The sequence below is a fragment of the Mercenaria mercenaria genome, chromosome 18 (assembly GCF_021730395.1).
Source record: "Mercenaria mercenaria strain notata chromosome 18, MADL_Memer_1, whole genome shotgun sequence".
In the NCBI taxonomy this organism is placed as follows: domain Eukaryota; kingdom Metazoa; phylum Mollusca; class Bivalvia; order Venerida; family Veneridae; genus Mercenaria; species Mercenaria mercenaria.
The window spans coordinates 43,195,760-43,211,728 of record NC_069378.1 but is presented as its reverse complement, the minus strand read 5'-3'; the positions used below and the strand labels follow the sequence as shown (position 1 = coordinate 43,211,728).

Here is a 15,969-nt window from a genome sequence, read left to right as displayed (position 1 = left end):
GGAAGTCTCCTTGAACTTATAACCCCCAATATGGTAGGGGTCATCTACTGACCACTTGCAATCATCCTATGAAGTTTGACAACTGTAGACCAAACCATGCTTTACTTAAACTGAGCGGAAACCATTTTCATTCTCTAAGCCACTCACTTTGATGTTTGCCATACTGAATTTCAAAGCAACTAGGTCATCTACTAACCACAGAATCATCCTATGAAGTTTGACCAAGCATTCTTTAATTAGTGACTGGAAACTAAATGGTCTAAACGGCCAACCTACAGACAGACCAACAATGAACAAAAACAAATATACCTCCTCTGCTTCAAAGTGGACAATCATGCACAGTGTAAAACTTACATTTTTCGCACTCTGGTTCTTTAACCTTTAGCCTGCTGGTGGCAAGTGATTCTGCCTTTGCGACCAGCACAGACCAAGATCAGCCTGCACATCCGTGCAGTCTGATCATGGTCTGCACTGTTCGCTATTCAGTCAGTAAATTTTCAGTGAACACCCCTTTGAATAATAAGTGGTGCTGCCCAAATTGAATGATGGACCAGTCCATTTTAGAAATTTAGCAGGCTAAGGGTTAAATGGCCAAAAATGAATTTTCAGGCTAAATCAGATGATGATCTAACTGTCCGCTTTTGGGTAAGACTTGATGTTTGGATTTTAAAAAATATATATATTTTTCTAGTCTTACAAAACATTTTTCGGCCGTTTTTATAGCCGTTATTCGGCTATATTCCCAATGCCAAAAAGTATGTATTTTTCCCAAAATGAGTGCAAAAATTCCCAATCTACATTCTGAAAAAAATTTCATCAAAATTGCACAAACATTGACCAAATTATGGACAATTTTGTAATGGCAGTATGTGTAAGAGGTTGTACAATGTGAAATAAGTGTACAAGAAAGTGCTTTAACACATCTTTACTATATCCTATTGGATTAAATATTTCCCAATTTGGAACATTTACGCGTCAAAATTCCCAAATTTAGAGGTATAGGCTATGTTCCCAAGTTAGCTAGAAAAAACCCTGGTATATTTTGTGTTTTTCTTCTGCAATCTAGTGTCGTCGGCAGTCCCCGGTGTCCCAGTAGATATCTCCTCGCGCCTGTTCACATCATATTTCCAAAGATTGAAGTCTCTTATTCAAAATTATGAGTTTTATTCAACCCATTTGAAATTTTTACATGAATATTAATGTTTAATTTACTGGAGCAAGTAAGTCTAACCAGTATTTTATGACTTTTTTGATTATTCAATGTCTTCATTATCCTTACAGTAAAGTGCAGATATGGGTAAGGTTTAGAGGGATGATAACTATAAAGGAAGTGGCTATTCTTACGGTCCCGTAGGAATAGCCTCGCAGGCTATTCTTACGGCTCTCCCGTAAGAATAGTGAAAAGCCCGCAGACATCACATCTGGTCACTGTGTTAGAAATAAAATGTCAGGTCTGATTGTCATATTTCAGGGTTTTCCCTCGGGTTTTTTATTTGGGAGTCCATGGACTCCCATGGCTGCTAATTTAAGGGTCCCTAATAATTTTTGGGGGTCCACAAAGTATTGATCTTGAAAATGGACATTATTACTATAAAAATTTACCCTAAAACCGAATGAACTTAATTGTATCTTTTTAATTTAGATAGCAGTTGATTCAATATTTCGGAATGGTATCTTTCAAAATGGCATGAGCTTCTCAATTCAGACTGATTACAAAAGGTGTGATAGTCTTTTTGTTATGATTAAATAGCCAGTAATTACCGGCAATTAACGTGTCACCTCGTGTCAATTATGTTGTTCACAGTTTTATCTCGGTTAAAGATAATACTCGATCCTTAATTAGTATCATAATTTCTGTGATTTATTAATATTTTTTCATCAAAATACTTTAAATTTATATGAAATTAATGTTGTTTAATAAAAAAATAAACCATCTGATCTTTTACGGAACGTAACGGCAATCTTAGATTTTAGCGGTGACAGTTAGCGGGGAGAGTAGGTTCCCTTTACCAAAATGGTGAACATCGATAACAAAACTTGTTTTGAAGTTGGAAAATCGTCTATACCTGTGTATAATGAGCACCCACAATTCCGTGATGGTCCCGGTGGTAAAAAACTGCGCATTTTACATGGGTATCTGCGCAAAGGAGGCTTCAGTGCAAAGGAGTTTCGTGACCGATTTTGCGGGTCCAGTTGGACGCAGAGGCACTAAAATGCGAGTTCAAAGCAGTAAAAGTGCGTCACAGACGCAGAAAACCTGCGTCCAGAAAACCCTGATATTTCAATGTTATATTCCATGTTAGGGAATGAACAAATTGTATGTTTTTGCCTAAATAAATTATCTTGAATCTCTTTATGTCAAGCTGATGTGTGATAAACATGTTTAGAGTGGTAAGAGATTTGTACTGTTGTGAAAATTTTGCATATATATACACGAAACATAGATCAGTAATTCTCTAACTGGTTTAGGCCTGCTTGAAAACACTTGGTCAATATTTTAAGTGTTTCTTTATCAATAACATATGTATTTACATCTACATCTGTACAACCAACAATCGTTTCCCGATTTATTTAGAAGACAAATTTCAGTGAAATAAATATTTTACACTTACAGTACAATAAATTCTTTGTTTTAAAATTGTTTGTTTATGTAACAAATGGAAGCAATAAAATGTAACAAAAATGTGTTATAATAGGGGAAATCCAAAACCATCTGCAGACTTTTCATAATTCATACGGAAGAGCCGTAGGAATAGACACCTGCGGGCTTTTCACTATTCTTACGGGAGAGCCGTAAGAATAGCCTGCGAGGCTATTCCTACGGGACCGTAAGAATAGCCACTTCCAACTATAAAATATCAGATCATAAGTAAGTCATCCCGATCGCTTTTTTCCCATCATTTTCCCCAAAATCTGTAATTCAGGACACTTCTTTTCATATAACCAGAAACAGAACCATCTCCATAATCTGTAAAAAATATCCCTGAATAATATCAACATGTCAAATTTAAACTCACTTCTGAAGAAGCATACTACTCTCGGTGAACAAGAAAATAAACACATTGATAACATTATCTGAAATAAAAAAAAATACACAAAGGACTGTTCTGATACATTAGTGATAATCAACTTGAACAGTTATTGAAAAATATGTACATATGAGACATGAACACTGAAGAATTACATTATGAACAAGTTTATGGCGAACTATCAAGGGTACGAATCGTTCCATAATTTTGAAAACATTCCTTTTTTTAATGTCTACCTAAATATTCAAAAAATGCATAATAAACGTAGGAGGTTATTACCATTACTCTTGTTTGATTTTCAAATGTAAATTAACTATTTAGTGCTAGATCGCCGGGTCCGACGGAATTACTGCTAAAATGCATGTATTACGGCGTTTGTTGACATTGACAATGCTTCTTGTACCTTCTTTTTGAAGAGCCACATGCGCGGGAAAATTTAAGGTGTAATACCCCTAAAATTTGTTTGCCACTACTTTTTTTTCTCCATAAAACACAAAATTTGAAATACATAGATTACACATAAAATTTTTATTTAAAGTCGGTGATACATAATCAACAGCTCTAAAAGGAATATAACATACTGGTCTCATCACCAAGTTTTGAATGGACATCCATCTAGATAACAAATTCGTCGCACTACAAGTTGGATGAAATGCATGATTCAGAAACTAGGGAATGTTTTTGTTTGTTTGGGTGCTCTAAACAACGCAGGATGCGTGTCTCCAAAAGACGTGTACACTTTAATTTTTATGTTTTTTTTTCCCAGTCAAATTTCAAAAAGGTTATAAACACACGTTATAAGTAGACACACGTATGCTGGACTATATAAACTAAAACAACATTTCTGACAATAAAATTACCGTATTCAATGATTTCTTTTACGTGTAAAATTAAATGTAACTGCATGTGTTGAAATGGCATAATAGCAAATACCAAAGTGACTATATAAGGATTCACAGAACTCATTTTCATTTTGCAATTTAACCTGAGTAGGCCTACTTTGTTTAAACAGATGTTAAAACATAAGCGTTAAGCTTTGATAAAACTTAAATTCAATGTACTGAATAAATGAACTTACTTTGCAAAGCTTTGGTTAAAATGTTCCAAGTTTGAAGCCCAGACAAGCCAGATTTGATGTAATGAATGTCACAAAGAAAACCAATCAGAAAGAATTACGAAAGGTACACCTCACTAACCGGCACTGTGCGATGCATTTATTTTTTTCTCTCACACTTTTATATTTATCAGTGTAATAATTTAAGGTATATACGAAATCTGCGACAGAAATATTATAACTCACAAAAATGCCAGCAGAATATGTTCCAAGTCTACGTTTAAGAAGTTCAAAACATGGCAATTAAATACATCGGAGAGAGAGAACAGGGGGTGTATTAATTAACTATAATATAACATCACAGGCATATTCCCATAGTGTTATACACAGATATTGTCTCTATACCTTTATTGCAAGTGTATGTTATTCGGCAACAATTTGATGTTATCATCAACGATAGTTTTTATTCGAATGGGATTGCTGCTAGGTAATGACTAACTAAAACATAAGCACCTTGACACGAATCTTAGCTTAAAACATGTTGGTATAAATTGTCTAAGAACAAATTACAATTACTGTCTGGTAAGAGAAGTAAGTAGGCAATATTCAACTGATATCAAACAACGTATAGACAGTGAACACATAGTTTGAGTGTATGATGCAACAATTTAGTCTCGTGTTACCTTGGACAGGAAATGATCTTGACACTTGGCAAAAAAGGACTGAGATCAAACTCAGACCTTTACTGAGAAAGCATCAAGCTTCTCCTACACACGAGCAAAATATCGTTTATGTCAAAATAGTATCAAAATAACTTGCTGAAACATGGACTTCTTCATTGGAGTGCTTAAATGAAACAAGTTCATTTGACTCGTTGAAAGTACTGTACGCGCTGGTTAGCAATAATAAAAAAAATGTTCATGACTGCACATTTTATACGACGTGGGTCTAAAGTATAATGAAGATCGAAGACTTATATTTCGGTCACCACAACGTATTCTATAAATTGAAGTTTGGCATCTTGATAGTTAAACCATTATGCTTTTACATACACTTTAACATGTATGTAATATACCCCTGTTCTTCCGCAACAATTAAGAACAAAAAACATTACCAAGACCTGGTAAAAACATTATATTAAGACTGAGAAATGACCTGTGTAGGTAATGTAAATTAGCTCCTAGCTAACAAGAAACCGTGTAACCTCAAGGAACATGTAAAGTAATTAGGTAATATTTCTTTCAATTTATTACCTACGAAACAAGCACTATGTCCTTTATGACTTCTGTTAAGCACTGTGTTACATCTTTTTTTACTTATGCCAGGCCAATTGTTTAAATGAATATGTTACATAATAAAAATTTGATGATTACTTTGAAGGTTATATTGGCTCAGTTCGACTTGTAGAAAACCTTGTGTCTCTACCAATTTGCAATTTACATTGTTTGTGGAGTTCAAATGAATCACTCCGAAGTCCTTGATGTTATGATCAGAGACTGGTCTTAAAAGGCAAAGATCTGGCCCCATGTTCACTAAACAATTCCCAGCTGAGTTTGATAATGAATCTTTATTTGTCATTTATTTTTCAATCAAAATTGATAGTCAGTCTCAGTTGGAATTTTGTATTGAAGTTCTAATAAAATTTGCTATTAAAATTTCAATCTCAAACTCAGCTGAGACCTGTATCCAAACTTAAATTTGTATCTTTGGTTCAGTTCTTGGGTGAAAATCTGAGGTAAGAATGAAGCGAAGACCTGTGAGTTGCAGTGCACAATACTTTTTTTTTATCATATATCACAAATTATTATACGAAAATAGTAACTTAACTTACGCTGGTAAGTCGGCAAGTCTGTGAGAGAACTCCTCCGTCGGGTCGGACCGGGAACAATTATAATATTTCCAAATGGCATCTTAACAGCTAAAACGAGTCTACATAAAAACGCTACCAGACATATAATTTCTCATAACATTTTCACAAGAAAAGCTTTCAGAATCACTGAATTCTTAACCTTTGACACATTTTGCTGTCAGTCTCTGTAGAGCTATTTTCCTTGTCACATATTTATACTTTTTTTTTTCAATTTCATCGCACACTGTTATTCAGCTGTTTATTTTACTTTTCTAGTTTGTGATTCCCGGGATGTTGCTCGTCTCGTACGCCACAGAAGACAAGTAAATCCATCTTAATATTATGTAATCTGGCTTTTGAAAACACACACTATCCTTTTTGTTGTAAATGTCGCAAATTTAAACAATTTCGTCGCTAGAAGTAGATTTACTAAATTTACGAGAACTAAGTACGAATCTAGTTGTGATAACTAAATGCATATGATATACATTAATGTATACGTTCAGCATTACTCCTTAGGCATGTTATAATCAATTTGTCACCGAAGTCTAAATCGTATATACGTACCAATTAAAATACTTATTAAAGCTTGAGGTCTATAAATACATCGAAGTTAATTGTGAGCTGGCCAAAACAATTTAATAGTTTATAATCTTTGGTCGGGACCATTCAGTTGAATACTATATTAGGACGGTTTGTTTTTGTTCTTATTTTAAAGGCACTGCATGGTTATGATCAGTTCTTAATTATGTAGACATGCATGCCTGGAGGTAATATGCAAAATCTTTAAATAAAAAGTTTGGCAATACGGTTTGTCCTAAAAATATCAAATATGCAGCATCGACAATGATTTTGTTTATTACCAAACCTATAAACTTTTAAATGATTTTAATCCTTTAAGTATTATAACACCTGAATACTCACAACATTTGGACAACATTGACAAAACAAGTAAGAACAAACTCTTTAAGCAAGGTTGAGATATTAATATTTATCCTGCTCGCGGCAAGTGATTCTGTCTTTGCGACCAGTGCAGACCAAGATTAGCTTGCACGTCCGTGCAGGCTAATCATGGCCTGCACTGACCTGTTCGCTATACAGTCAGTTAGTTTTCAGTGAACACCCCTTCGAATTACAAATGGTACTGCCTAGACTGAATAATAAACAAATGAAGCAGGTTTAAGGTTAAAATGCATCCGGTTTCACGCCCCTAATCGTACATTAATACTTCGGAGTTAGTTATCTTTTTGTGTTATTTGGAAGGCAGCTTATTCAATTCAAATCTAATTCAGATTTCCACGGAACAATATAGTGTCTTTTACATTCTGAATATTAATTAAACCATATGTAATGTAATGTAATTTAATGTAATGTAATATTCGTTTTCCGCAATAAATTCATCATAATCATCATAGTTTGTATAATCATTCTGCATCTTTTTTTTTTTCTTTCAGTTTTGCATCAAGTAACTTGTCATGTCATATGTTTAGCAATGAATGTAGGTATTATGTAATGAATGTAAAATTTAATGTTTTGTCAACAATTCAAGAAGAATCAAAGTATTTGAATTAAACAATAATGATATTTTAGGTACAAAAGAATATTATTTCATATGAAATTATGTGCACATTTTTGATGTATGAGTCATTTATTTGAGATCTCTGTTTTATGTAAAGAAGTTGTCGAAGCGCAACTATCGAGCAGACCTTTGACCGAGTATTGAAACCACAGACTACAAATCCAGCTATGCTCTTCGAGGTTTAGGATAGACTCTACGTGGACGTCCCATATTTTGGAGTTTTGCTTTACCCAGAGACAGCTACATAAAATGGAGCCTTCTATATCTTACAGTATTCAGGAGGAACATTTCTGGTGATGTTACGGATGATGACTACGAACAAAATATGACACCAAATCGTCAATTATCCGGAAAGTCGGACAGTTGGTTGTTGTTCAGTTTACCCTTTAAAGTTTGCATGTTGTTTATTGGTCAGTTTGTCAAGCGACCAGTCAGTTGATTGTTGAACAGTCTGTCTATTGGTCTATCAATCGGTGTCTATCAGTCTGCCCATCGGTTTTTTAGTCAACTGTTGGTCAGTCTGCCCTTGGTCGGTCAGTCGGTTGCCGATCAGTCTGTCCATCGGTTGACGGCCGGTATGCACACTGGTTGGTCAGATTGACTGTTTTGTGTTTTTTTTTCCAACGGCCAGTCGGTCTCGAGTCTGTCAGTGTTAGGCACGTTGCCACTTAAAAATGGTCCGACTAAAATCACACAAAGAGATGTTACTTCAATGATTTTAATCAAAAACCTAGGCACGTATACGTAAAATTGGTAAAAATGTTAAAACGTCGTTATCTAACGCTATGATTTATGCAGCAACTGGATAGGTAATAATCTGTCCTGTCTCATTCATATGATGATTAGTGAATTCGTTATTTTAATGACAGACCTATATTTTATACAGCAGTTGCATATTATGTAAGAACATTCCAAACAAATAATTATAAATATAAATTGACAGCAACATTATAGAAAATATGCAGGATATGAAACATAACTATAATGCATTAAAAAAGTAGTAATTTGAAATTTGTGGAAGAATTTTCAATTTTTTATTGATTTTGAATTTTCACTCATGCAATTTGAAAGAAATGAAGTTAAGTATGATTTGTTAGTAAATGTTTCCCTAAACGGTAGACGGGAATACCACTAGAATGTGACAGAGAAAAATCATTTGCATTAGCTCGCGGATCAATATGATCATGGTCAAGAGTGAAAAAATGTCCTTAAGTTTCAAGTTAGTATTCTTTCCTGTCGTGATAAAAGATAATTTTCGATATCAAATTTCTTCATTTTAAACGGAAGAAGGATATGAATGAAAATTGATGTCGAAAGAAAATTTTCGTTATACTTTGTTGTATGAAAAATAATTTGATGTTACATGAGAACTTCTGAACTTTGTCATTTATTTAGTAAAGTAGTAAGACGTGATATGCATTGAAAGGTTGAATACGACTTAAAATCAAAATGTATGAATAAATTCTGAAGCAATGAAAGCACTGCGAATAGAGCCAGAGCCACGCCGAGCACAAACAGAAACTGTAACGGAAAGATATAGGAGACGAGTTGTCATTCTCAGTGATGACAAGTAGAACTCTGATCAAACCACTATGCAACGAATAAATGAAATTAAATGTTTCTGAAAATCTCTTTGAAACAGGTAGATCAGTTCAGAGTTACCTTACTACCTTAAGTGATATAATTTTCCATTCAAATAATCCTTTTATTTCTAATTCACTGAGTCAGCAGTTACAATCTATATTGATCTTAATACGAACTGCTCATTAAATTATTTATATCCTTTTTCAAATACATTTCAGCACATAAATCACTATTCTCTACACCGACGCATAGTTTGCTCTTTTTCATTGACACATTCATAATTCGTATTCTCATTTGCATTAGTTTCATTCAAATTTTCGTAAAATTTCACGGTTGACTAACTTCCCACTTAAAAGGTTTAAGTTCTTTTTTACTTCGATAATTATTATAATGAAAATACACCAACACGACCGTAGCCTGACGGTTAAAGAACACACGTATAAAGTCGTAAAAACAAGTGAAGTATGCTAAAAGATATAAAATATGTATTTGTAAATAGAAAAATTATTATTTGTCATCGTATGTTCAAAAATTAACATCCACTATATGCGACATCATGGGGAGATGTTGAAATAAGATGGAGAGGAGAGAAATTTAATTAACTTTGTAACCGTAAACCATTTCAGATAAGTTTGTATATGATTTAAAATACAATGAGTTTCACTGGAAAGAATTATCATAATTGGCAATTACATATAGGATTCACAGTGGGAGATTTGTAATTTTTGTTTTGTTAACCTAGAGTGTCATAGTTTGACGTCTATTGCAATGTGTTGGTCAAATCATTTCGTGTTATCATCCGGATCGGAATCAGACACTACTTTTTCATGGTCAAGACCATTACTTTCATGCCGTAGGTTGATTTTGGCTTTACGGCGCACCGACACAGTATTGGTTGCATGGCACCAAATAGGACTAAACATTTTGGTTTCACGTCTCATCTGTCATTTCGTTGTAGAAGTGAAATTATGAAGCATGGAATAATTTTCTTTGCCTGTAGAAATCACTGAGTTACAGCAAAACCAAGTGTTCAGACTCTACCAGTCGCATCTTACGATCACGAGAGGATAAGACAGAGGTTCCAGTTCTTTTTATACACAAGGTGTCAAGGTGTCCCAGAACCACGTGAAACTTCATGTTGTATGTTCACGTCGAAGGTTGAAGAAAACTAGTCAACATTTCTGAATAAATTGTATAAATGTTTTTGAGGTCATATCTGGACCTTGTTTTTTATATCTATACATGAACTTGCAAGAAAACAGAAAAAAAACCCGCCATGCATAATTTAATAAGAATAGCTGCATAATTTTATGGGTATAGCTGCCATAGGCAAATTCAACCCATATTTTTACGCTCTTTACAAAAATGAAAACTGTCTTAAATTGATGAGTTTTCTAACCTGCTGTAAAATTTCTAAATTTTGTTGCTATTATAATTACTTTCTTTGTAAATTTTATGAAAACATTGCATTTTACATGGCAAAACACTTTCTTAATCATTGTTTTGATTTACTTTGTTAAAGTCGTTTAATTTTACATCTGTAGCTCAAAATATTTCAGTAAGGCTATGGCAAATTTGTAATGGCAAGACTGTGGTACAATATTGGCCATGGCAAAATATTTAAAATCATGCCATGGCAAGTAAATGGAAATGTTGCCGTAGCAAGATAGTTCAAGAAAGAATCGCTAAAATTCGATGAATTTTTATTTCAAGCGAAATGTATTTCTGGTCCCAGTGATGATTTGGTCACAAAAATAAGAATGTTAAATATACCTGTGTACAGTTTTGTAGGTAATAATCATTTCAGGGAATATAACTGCAAATAGGACAGGTGAGAAGACATTTGTTGTGAACCATTCACACAGCTCAACTAGATGTGGCACAGGAGGGACTAAAACTGCAGTTTGTAAGCCATTTACGGGAAATGTTTGTTCGTTTTGGGTTTAACGCCGTTTTTGGTGGCTGCTGCCACCAGAATCTTGTCAGTTCTTAAGACCATCCTAACAACACAACCAAAAATAGTTCCAGGCTTTTCAGGGAAACAATTATCTACACAACGTGCATAATATGCAATGCTACAATATAAGCCTTAATATCATTTTTAATGTAAATTCGGCGACTAAAATCAATACAAACTGAAGTCAACGTTTTAATTAAAACAACCACATGTATGAATACAAATATGCAAATTTATGGTCACGTGAATAAACGATGACCTCATGTCATGTGAACTGGAGCGATGATATTGATTAGCTATTGCATAGTACTGCCCTAGAGTTCACGTAGCTTATAACGTAGAAAAGGTAGAAACTAGAGGTTAAAGGTCAGTAATTCAAATCCTTCTTTGTTTCATATAAAAAACGACAACTTCAGGTCATCTTCACGTATCTTTAGAGAACATCACTTTTTCCTACACCTATTTTTCATAAAAGTTCTATCACAAATTAACGAAAAAATGAAAAGAAAATAGGGGGTTATGTAGTTCCTAGTGAAATGCCAGTCAGTTGTGGTCTGCTACCCTAAAAATGGCGCATATTTGCTCTCGTCCGCGCAATAAACACCTACTTCCGGTTTCGATCTGCAACACTTGCCATGTGGGGTGTATGAACAAGAAAACCGTCTCATTTCATGCAGAATGTATTCTAGTAGTGAAAAATGGTGATTAAAGCACTCGTTCTACACGAATTTGCGCAAAAAATGGGAAAATTAGGATCTATTTATTATGGACTTCTTTCGAAGTCTTACACCACGGAAGCACATTTTCGACCGAATTACTGACCTTATCCCTAGACTGAAAATTCAAACATGTTTCCTAACCGCAGTGTCACATGTATAACTCCCGAAATATAAGGCTGTATTTGATAAAGAACGATGACTTCTGCTAGCAATAATCCACGGCTAAAAATAGAAACGGAATTTCAACGGAAAAGTTTCCAAACATTTCCGGTCCATAGACAATACCAGTTTGTACCTCCCATAGGTTTTCCAGCAAGTTGTAACAATTTTTAAATATGTCAGAATAAACTTAAATGTTCGTCATAGCTATCAACTTGTAAGATATATTAATGCAACCCTAGTAATCTAAGAATGTCAACATTGTCTCGTTTTCGTTTCAAACACGCGAAAATATGACCAAATGTTAATTAGGCTATTTATAGAAAATCGATAATCAGCAGTGATATGGATTTCCCAAGGCGTTGATACTGCCAATTAACGATAATATTTTGAAACGGCAGTCTATAGCAAGTCGTCGGATAACAGATTTGACCACCTTAAAAATTAAATAGTTTTAAGACAGTTTCTGTTCACTTCAGCTAAATTCATTTGAGTCGCACCATGAGAAAACAAACATAGTGCATTTGTGACCAGCATGGACCAAGATCAAGCTGAGGATCCGCACAGTCTGGTCAGGATCAATGCTGTTCGCTAACGGTTTCTCAAGTTGCAATAGGCTTTGAAAGCTAACAGCATGGATCCTGACCAGACTACGTGGATACACAAGCTGGTCTTGATCCATGCTGATCGCAAACGCACTATGTTGGTTTTCTTATGGTGCGGTTCAATATATCTGATTTGATACAAATATATGTATAAAATTAAAACGGTTTCGTTTCGCCAGTTACATATTTTTCGATTTTTTTCTCGGTCTGACCTAAATTGTAAGTTTGTCTGACTTAATGTCCAGCATTTTTGCGAAGCTTGCTGTTATGTAGAGCGGATTCTTTTAGTATAACGGATGGAGTAATAATTGATGCACCTCTAAAATACACTGGCTGCGGAACTGACATTCTGAGGTGCATTTGTGGTATATGTTTGGGTTGTTTTCATTCACAAAAATCTCACAGATATCTGATCAGGACCAAATCAGTGTGTATATAATTCATGACAGGCACTGTCCAAAAGCTTTAGAAAGAAATCTTAAAAGCTGAATGATTTGGAGAAAAAGCTTATATTATTTATTTATAGTAAAACATCGTCGATGTAATTAATGTTGTAGTTTTCGTCACAAATAATCAAAAAGGATCAAAATTATTCGTTAAAGACTGAATCAGTGTGTATATAAACAAAGACTGGCAGTGAAAAAGGATTAATTTTATAACCAAGGCCATTTTGAAAAAAAAGAGTTCTTCCGGTTTATATTAACAATTCTTCAGATGTCGCTTTCTTAAGAATATTTTACACATTGATTAGCAGCCACCATCAGCGCTTTGAGCGCTTTGATTTCAACAGTATTTCAGTCATGTAACGGCGGGCAGTTAACCTAACCAGTGTTCATGGATTCTATACCATTACAAACCTGTTCTCCGCAAGTAACTGCCTCTAGGGTAAATTTAATTCATCACAATCGAGCTAAAATAAATTAGTATAAACTTAACAACTAAATAGCATTCTTTACTATATCTTTGTCAATTTTACATAGGGTAAAGATGTATAGCGATTTAGTGTGCTTGAACCCTTTTTATAAAAATCAACACATTTTCAATTTGTTTTAAAGAAAACAAAAGGAACGTGCTATTGTTCATAACACATTCAAAGGGAAATAAGTTATTTTACTTAGTTTTATAATCCTTCCGTAGTAACGGTTACTGATGGAAATTCACATGCTGTTATTGAATACAGTATTCAAAGGTTACTGGTGTCTTTCAGACATCATAGAAATATTAGTATTGAAAGGCTTTAATGTTGTTTTAGTCAAATTGCTATACTGTACTGTATCCATACACACGATTGCTATAATGTGCATGCATACGCTAGATTGTTATATACTGTATTGTGCGCATGCACTAGAATGCTATGCTGTACTGATCCTTACATGTGTATCTATACACTATGTTTCTGTACTGTACTGTACTGTACTGTACTGTACTGTAACTGTACTGTAGCCATACGCTAGATTGCTATACTGCACTGTATCCATATTCAACCGATTCCAATGAAACACACTCTTTACTCATAATGTCGATCAATTCTCAAATAACACGGGTCTTACACTTTCTACCAGATTTAAGGACACTGATTTTCTTACCTGGAGAAAGGAGCCCAGAATATCTCTGCTGAATCGACTGTTCATTCGTCCGTCTGTGTGACTCCATATGTCCGTACACATAACAAGCCTCGTCTGTGTTCAGATTAAACAGTATTGATAATCCAGTCATATTTTTAACTCCACTGTGTACTTTTTCCAAGAAGTATTATATCTATTTCAGTGTCACATTTCTCTATGCAGACTCTACCGAGATCAGTGTACAAGAAAATCTGAATAATGTCGTCTGTTTAAGAATACTAGTAAGCGAATATAAAACGTATACCAGTATCAGTCTAAATCATGGGACTTTTATATTTTATAACTCCATTTTCTATGTCCAGTGTATTTTTATGAAAAGGACTAAATTTCATACAGCAGGCAGGCTTAATCGGTGTGAAATGGGCAATCTCAGTTACGGGTTCTTTTATAAGCTGTACTATGGTTTTATCTACATGGCTTTATACTACAGGTTTGATTTACTTTCAGTAAGCTGTACCTAGACCCTGAATAAAACTTCGTGTGAAAAAAAAATGTCTCACTGTTTTATTATATTTGCTTTTATACGAAACTCCTGTCTTTTATCTTTAAAACATTATAATTTAAACCGCCATTTTTCTCATGTTTAATTAAAGATCAGACATAATCCTTTTGTAAACAGACCAGTTTGAATTATTAGGTCAATATTTAAAAAAGGTTTGAAAAACAATTATTTGCCTTACAGTAGAAATATGTTAATAAGCTGATTACTGTGGTATAATAATTTACCGTCTAAGGGTTTTTGACAATGACCGTTTAAATTGAAGTATAAAGAAAATGTACACTTTTGTCAAAAATATAATGGTAAAGTAAGAAAACAGTTTCATTAAGATATATTATGTAGACAGAAATTTTCTTAATTTTATTACCGTTTTCTCGGAGAATTCCAAACACGTCTTAAAACTGAATGAAATTAAGGTTAAACAACACAAAAAAGACATAGAGAAACCAGATTTATCAGATGATCATTTTAGATGTTTTCGCTGATAAACCGAACAATAGTCTAGTTCTTCCTTTTTTGATAAATGTTGACACAAAGTCGATTGAAACCCTAGCATGTTGTATACAAAATGATCTAAAGAAATCTTATCAAGAAGAGTAAAACGTAGAGAAATGCACGAAGCCAGTAATGTACAAGTTTCCGTATTTATCCGAAACATAAGTTTCAACATACTCAGATAATACCATTTCATACATTCATATTAATATCATTAAATATTTCACATAGGTGGTAAATCTAGTAATTTTGACTTGCAAAAACCATATCTTTCCTAAAAACTAGTTCAGTGAAAGTTGCGACCAGTGCAGACCAAGCCGACCGAGCAGGCTGATCATGGCCTGCACTGTTCGCTATTCTTTCAGTAAATTTTCTGTGAACACTCTTTCAAATGATAAATGGCATTGCCTAAAATGAATGCTAGACCCGTCCATTTTAGTTATTTAGCAAGCTAAAGGTTAATCTAATACATATTCTTCATGTTTATCAGACAAATTCCAATTTTTCTGATATCAGTAAGGTTCAGAACACGGTGCACTAGCACCCTATTATTCTTCTATTGACAACGGGTGATAGAAAATGAAAAACATTAACAACATCTATACACACGGGGGTACATGTGGATACAATTCCGCAATCACATACATAAAACTGCCTGATCTACGGTAGTGTTTATTCCATGTAGCGAAGAAAAATCTCAGAAAGTCCATCTCATAAAACGAAAACAGCAATATTCAAAACATGTCTTTAATTATCCAGAGATAAGTCTATGTCACAAAATCCATGCATTCATTGAACATGTACATGAAATTAAT

The 15,969-nt window shown here is 34.1% G+C and overlaps 1 protein-coding gene across 8 annotated transcripts in view; it reads right to left on the bottom strand.

Annotated features, from left to right (window-relative positions):
• The window catches only part of LOC123538762 (uncharacterized), a 197,351-nt gene extending 183,043 nt beyond the window's left edge, over positions 1 to 14,308 (bottom strand). For 3 of the 8 annotated variants that reach the window (XM_053530356.1, XM_053530360.1, XM_053530357.1), the window contains exon 1: positions 14,122 to 14,304. In XM_053530356.1, the coding sequence (XP_053386331.1) occupies positions 14,122 to 14,251 (130 nt within the window). In that variant the 5' untranslated portion in view covers positions 14,252 to 14,304. Of the gene's footprint in view, positions 1 to 3,308; positions 3,427 to 4,107; positions 4,259 to 5,914; positions 6,301 to 14,121 lie in introns of those variants that run through there. The other 5 variants (XM_053530361.1, XM_053530362.1, XM_053530359.1 and 2 more) reach the window with 5 other exon arrangements.
• Positions 14,309 to 15,969: the final 1,661 nt, after the last annotated feature.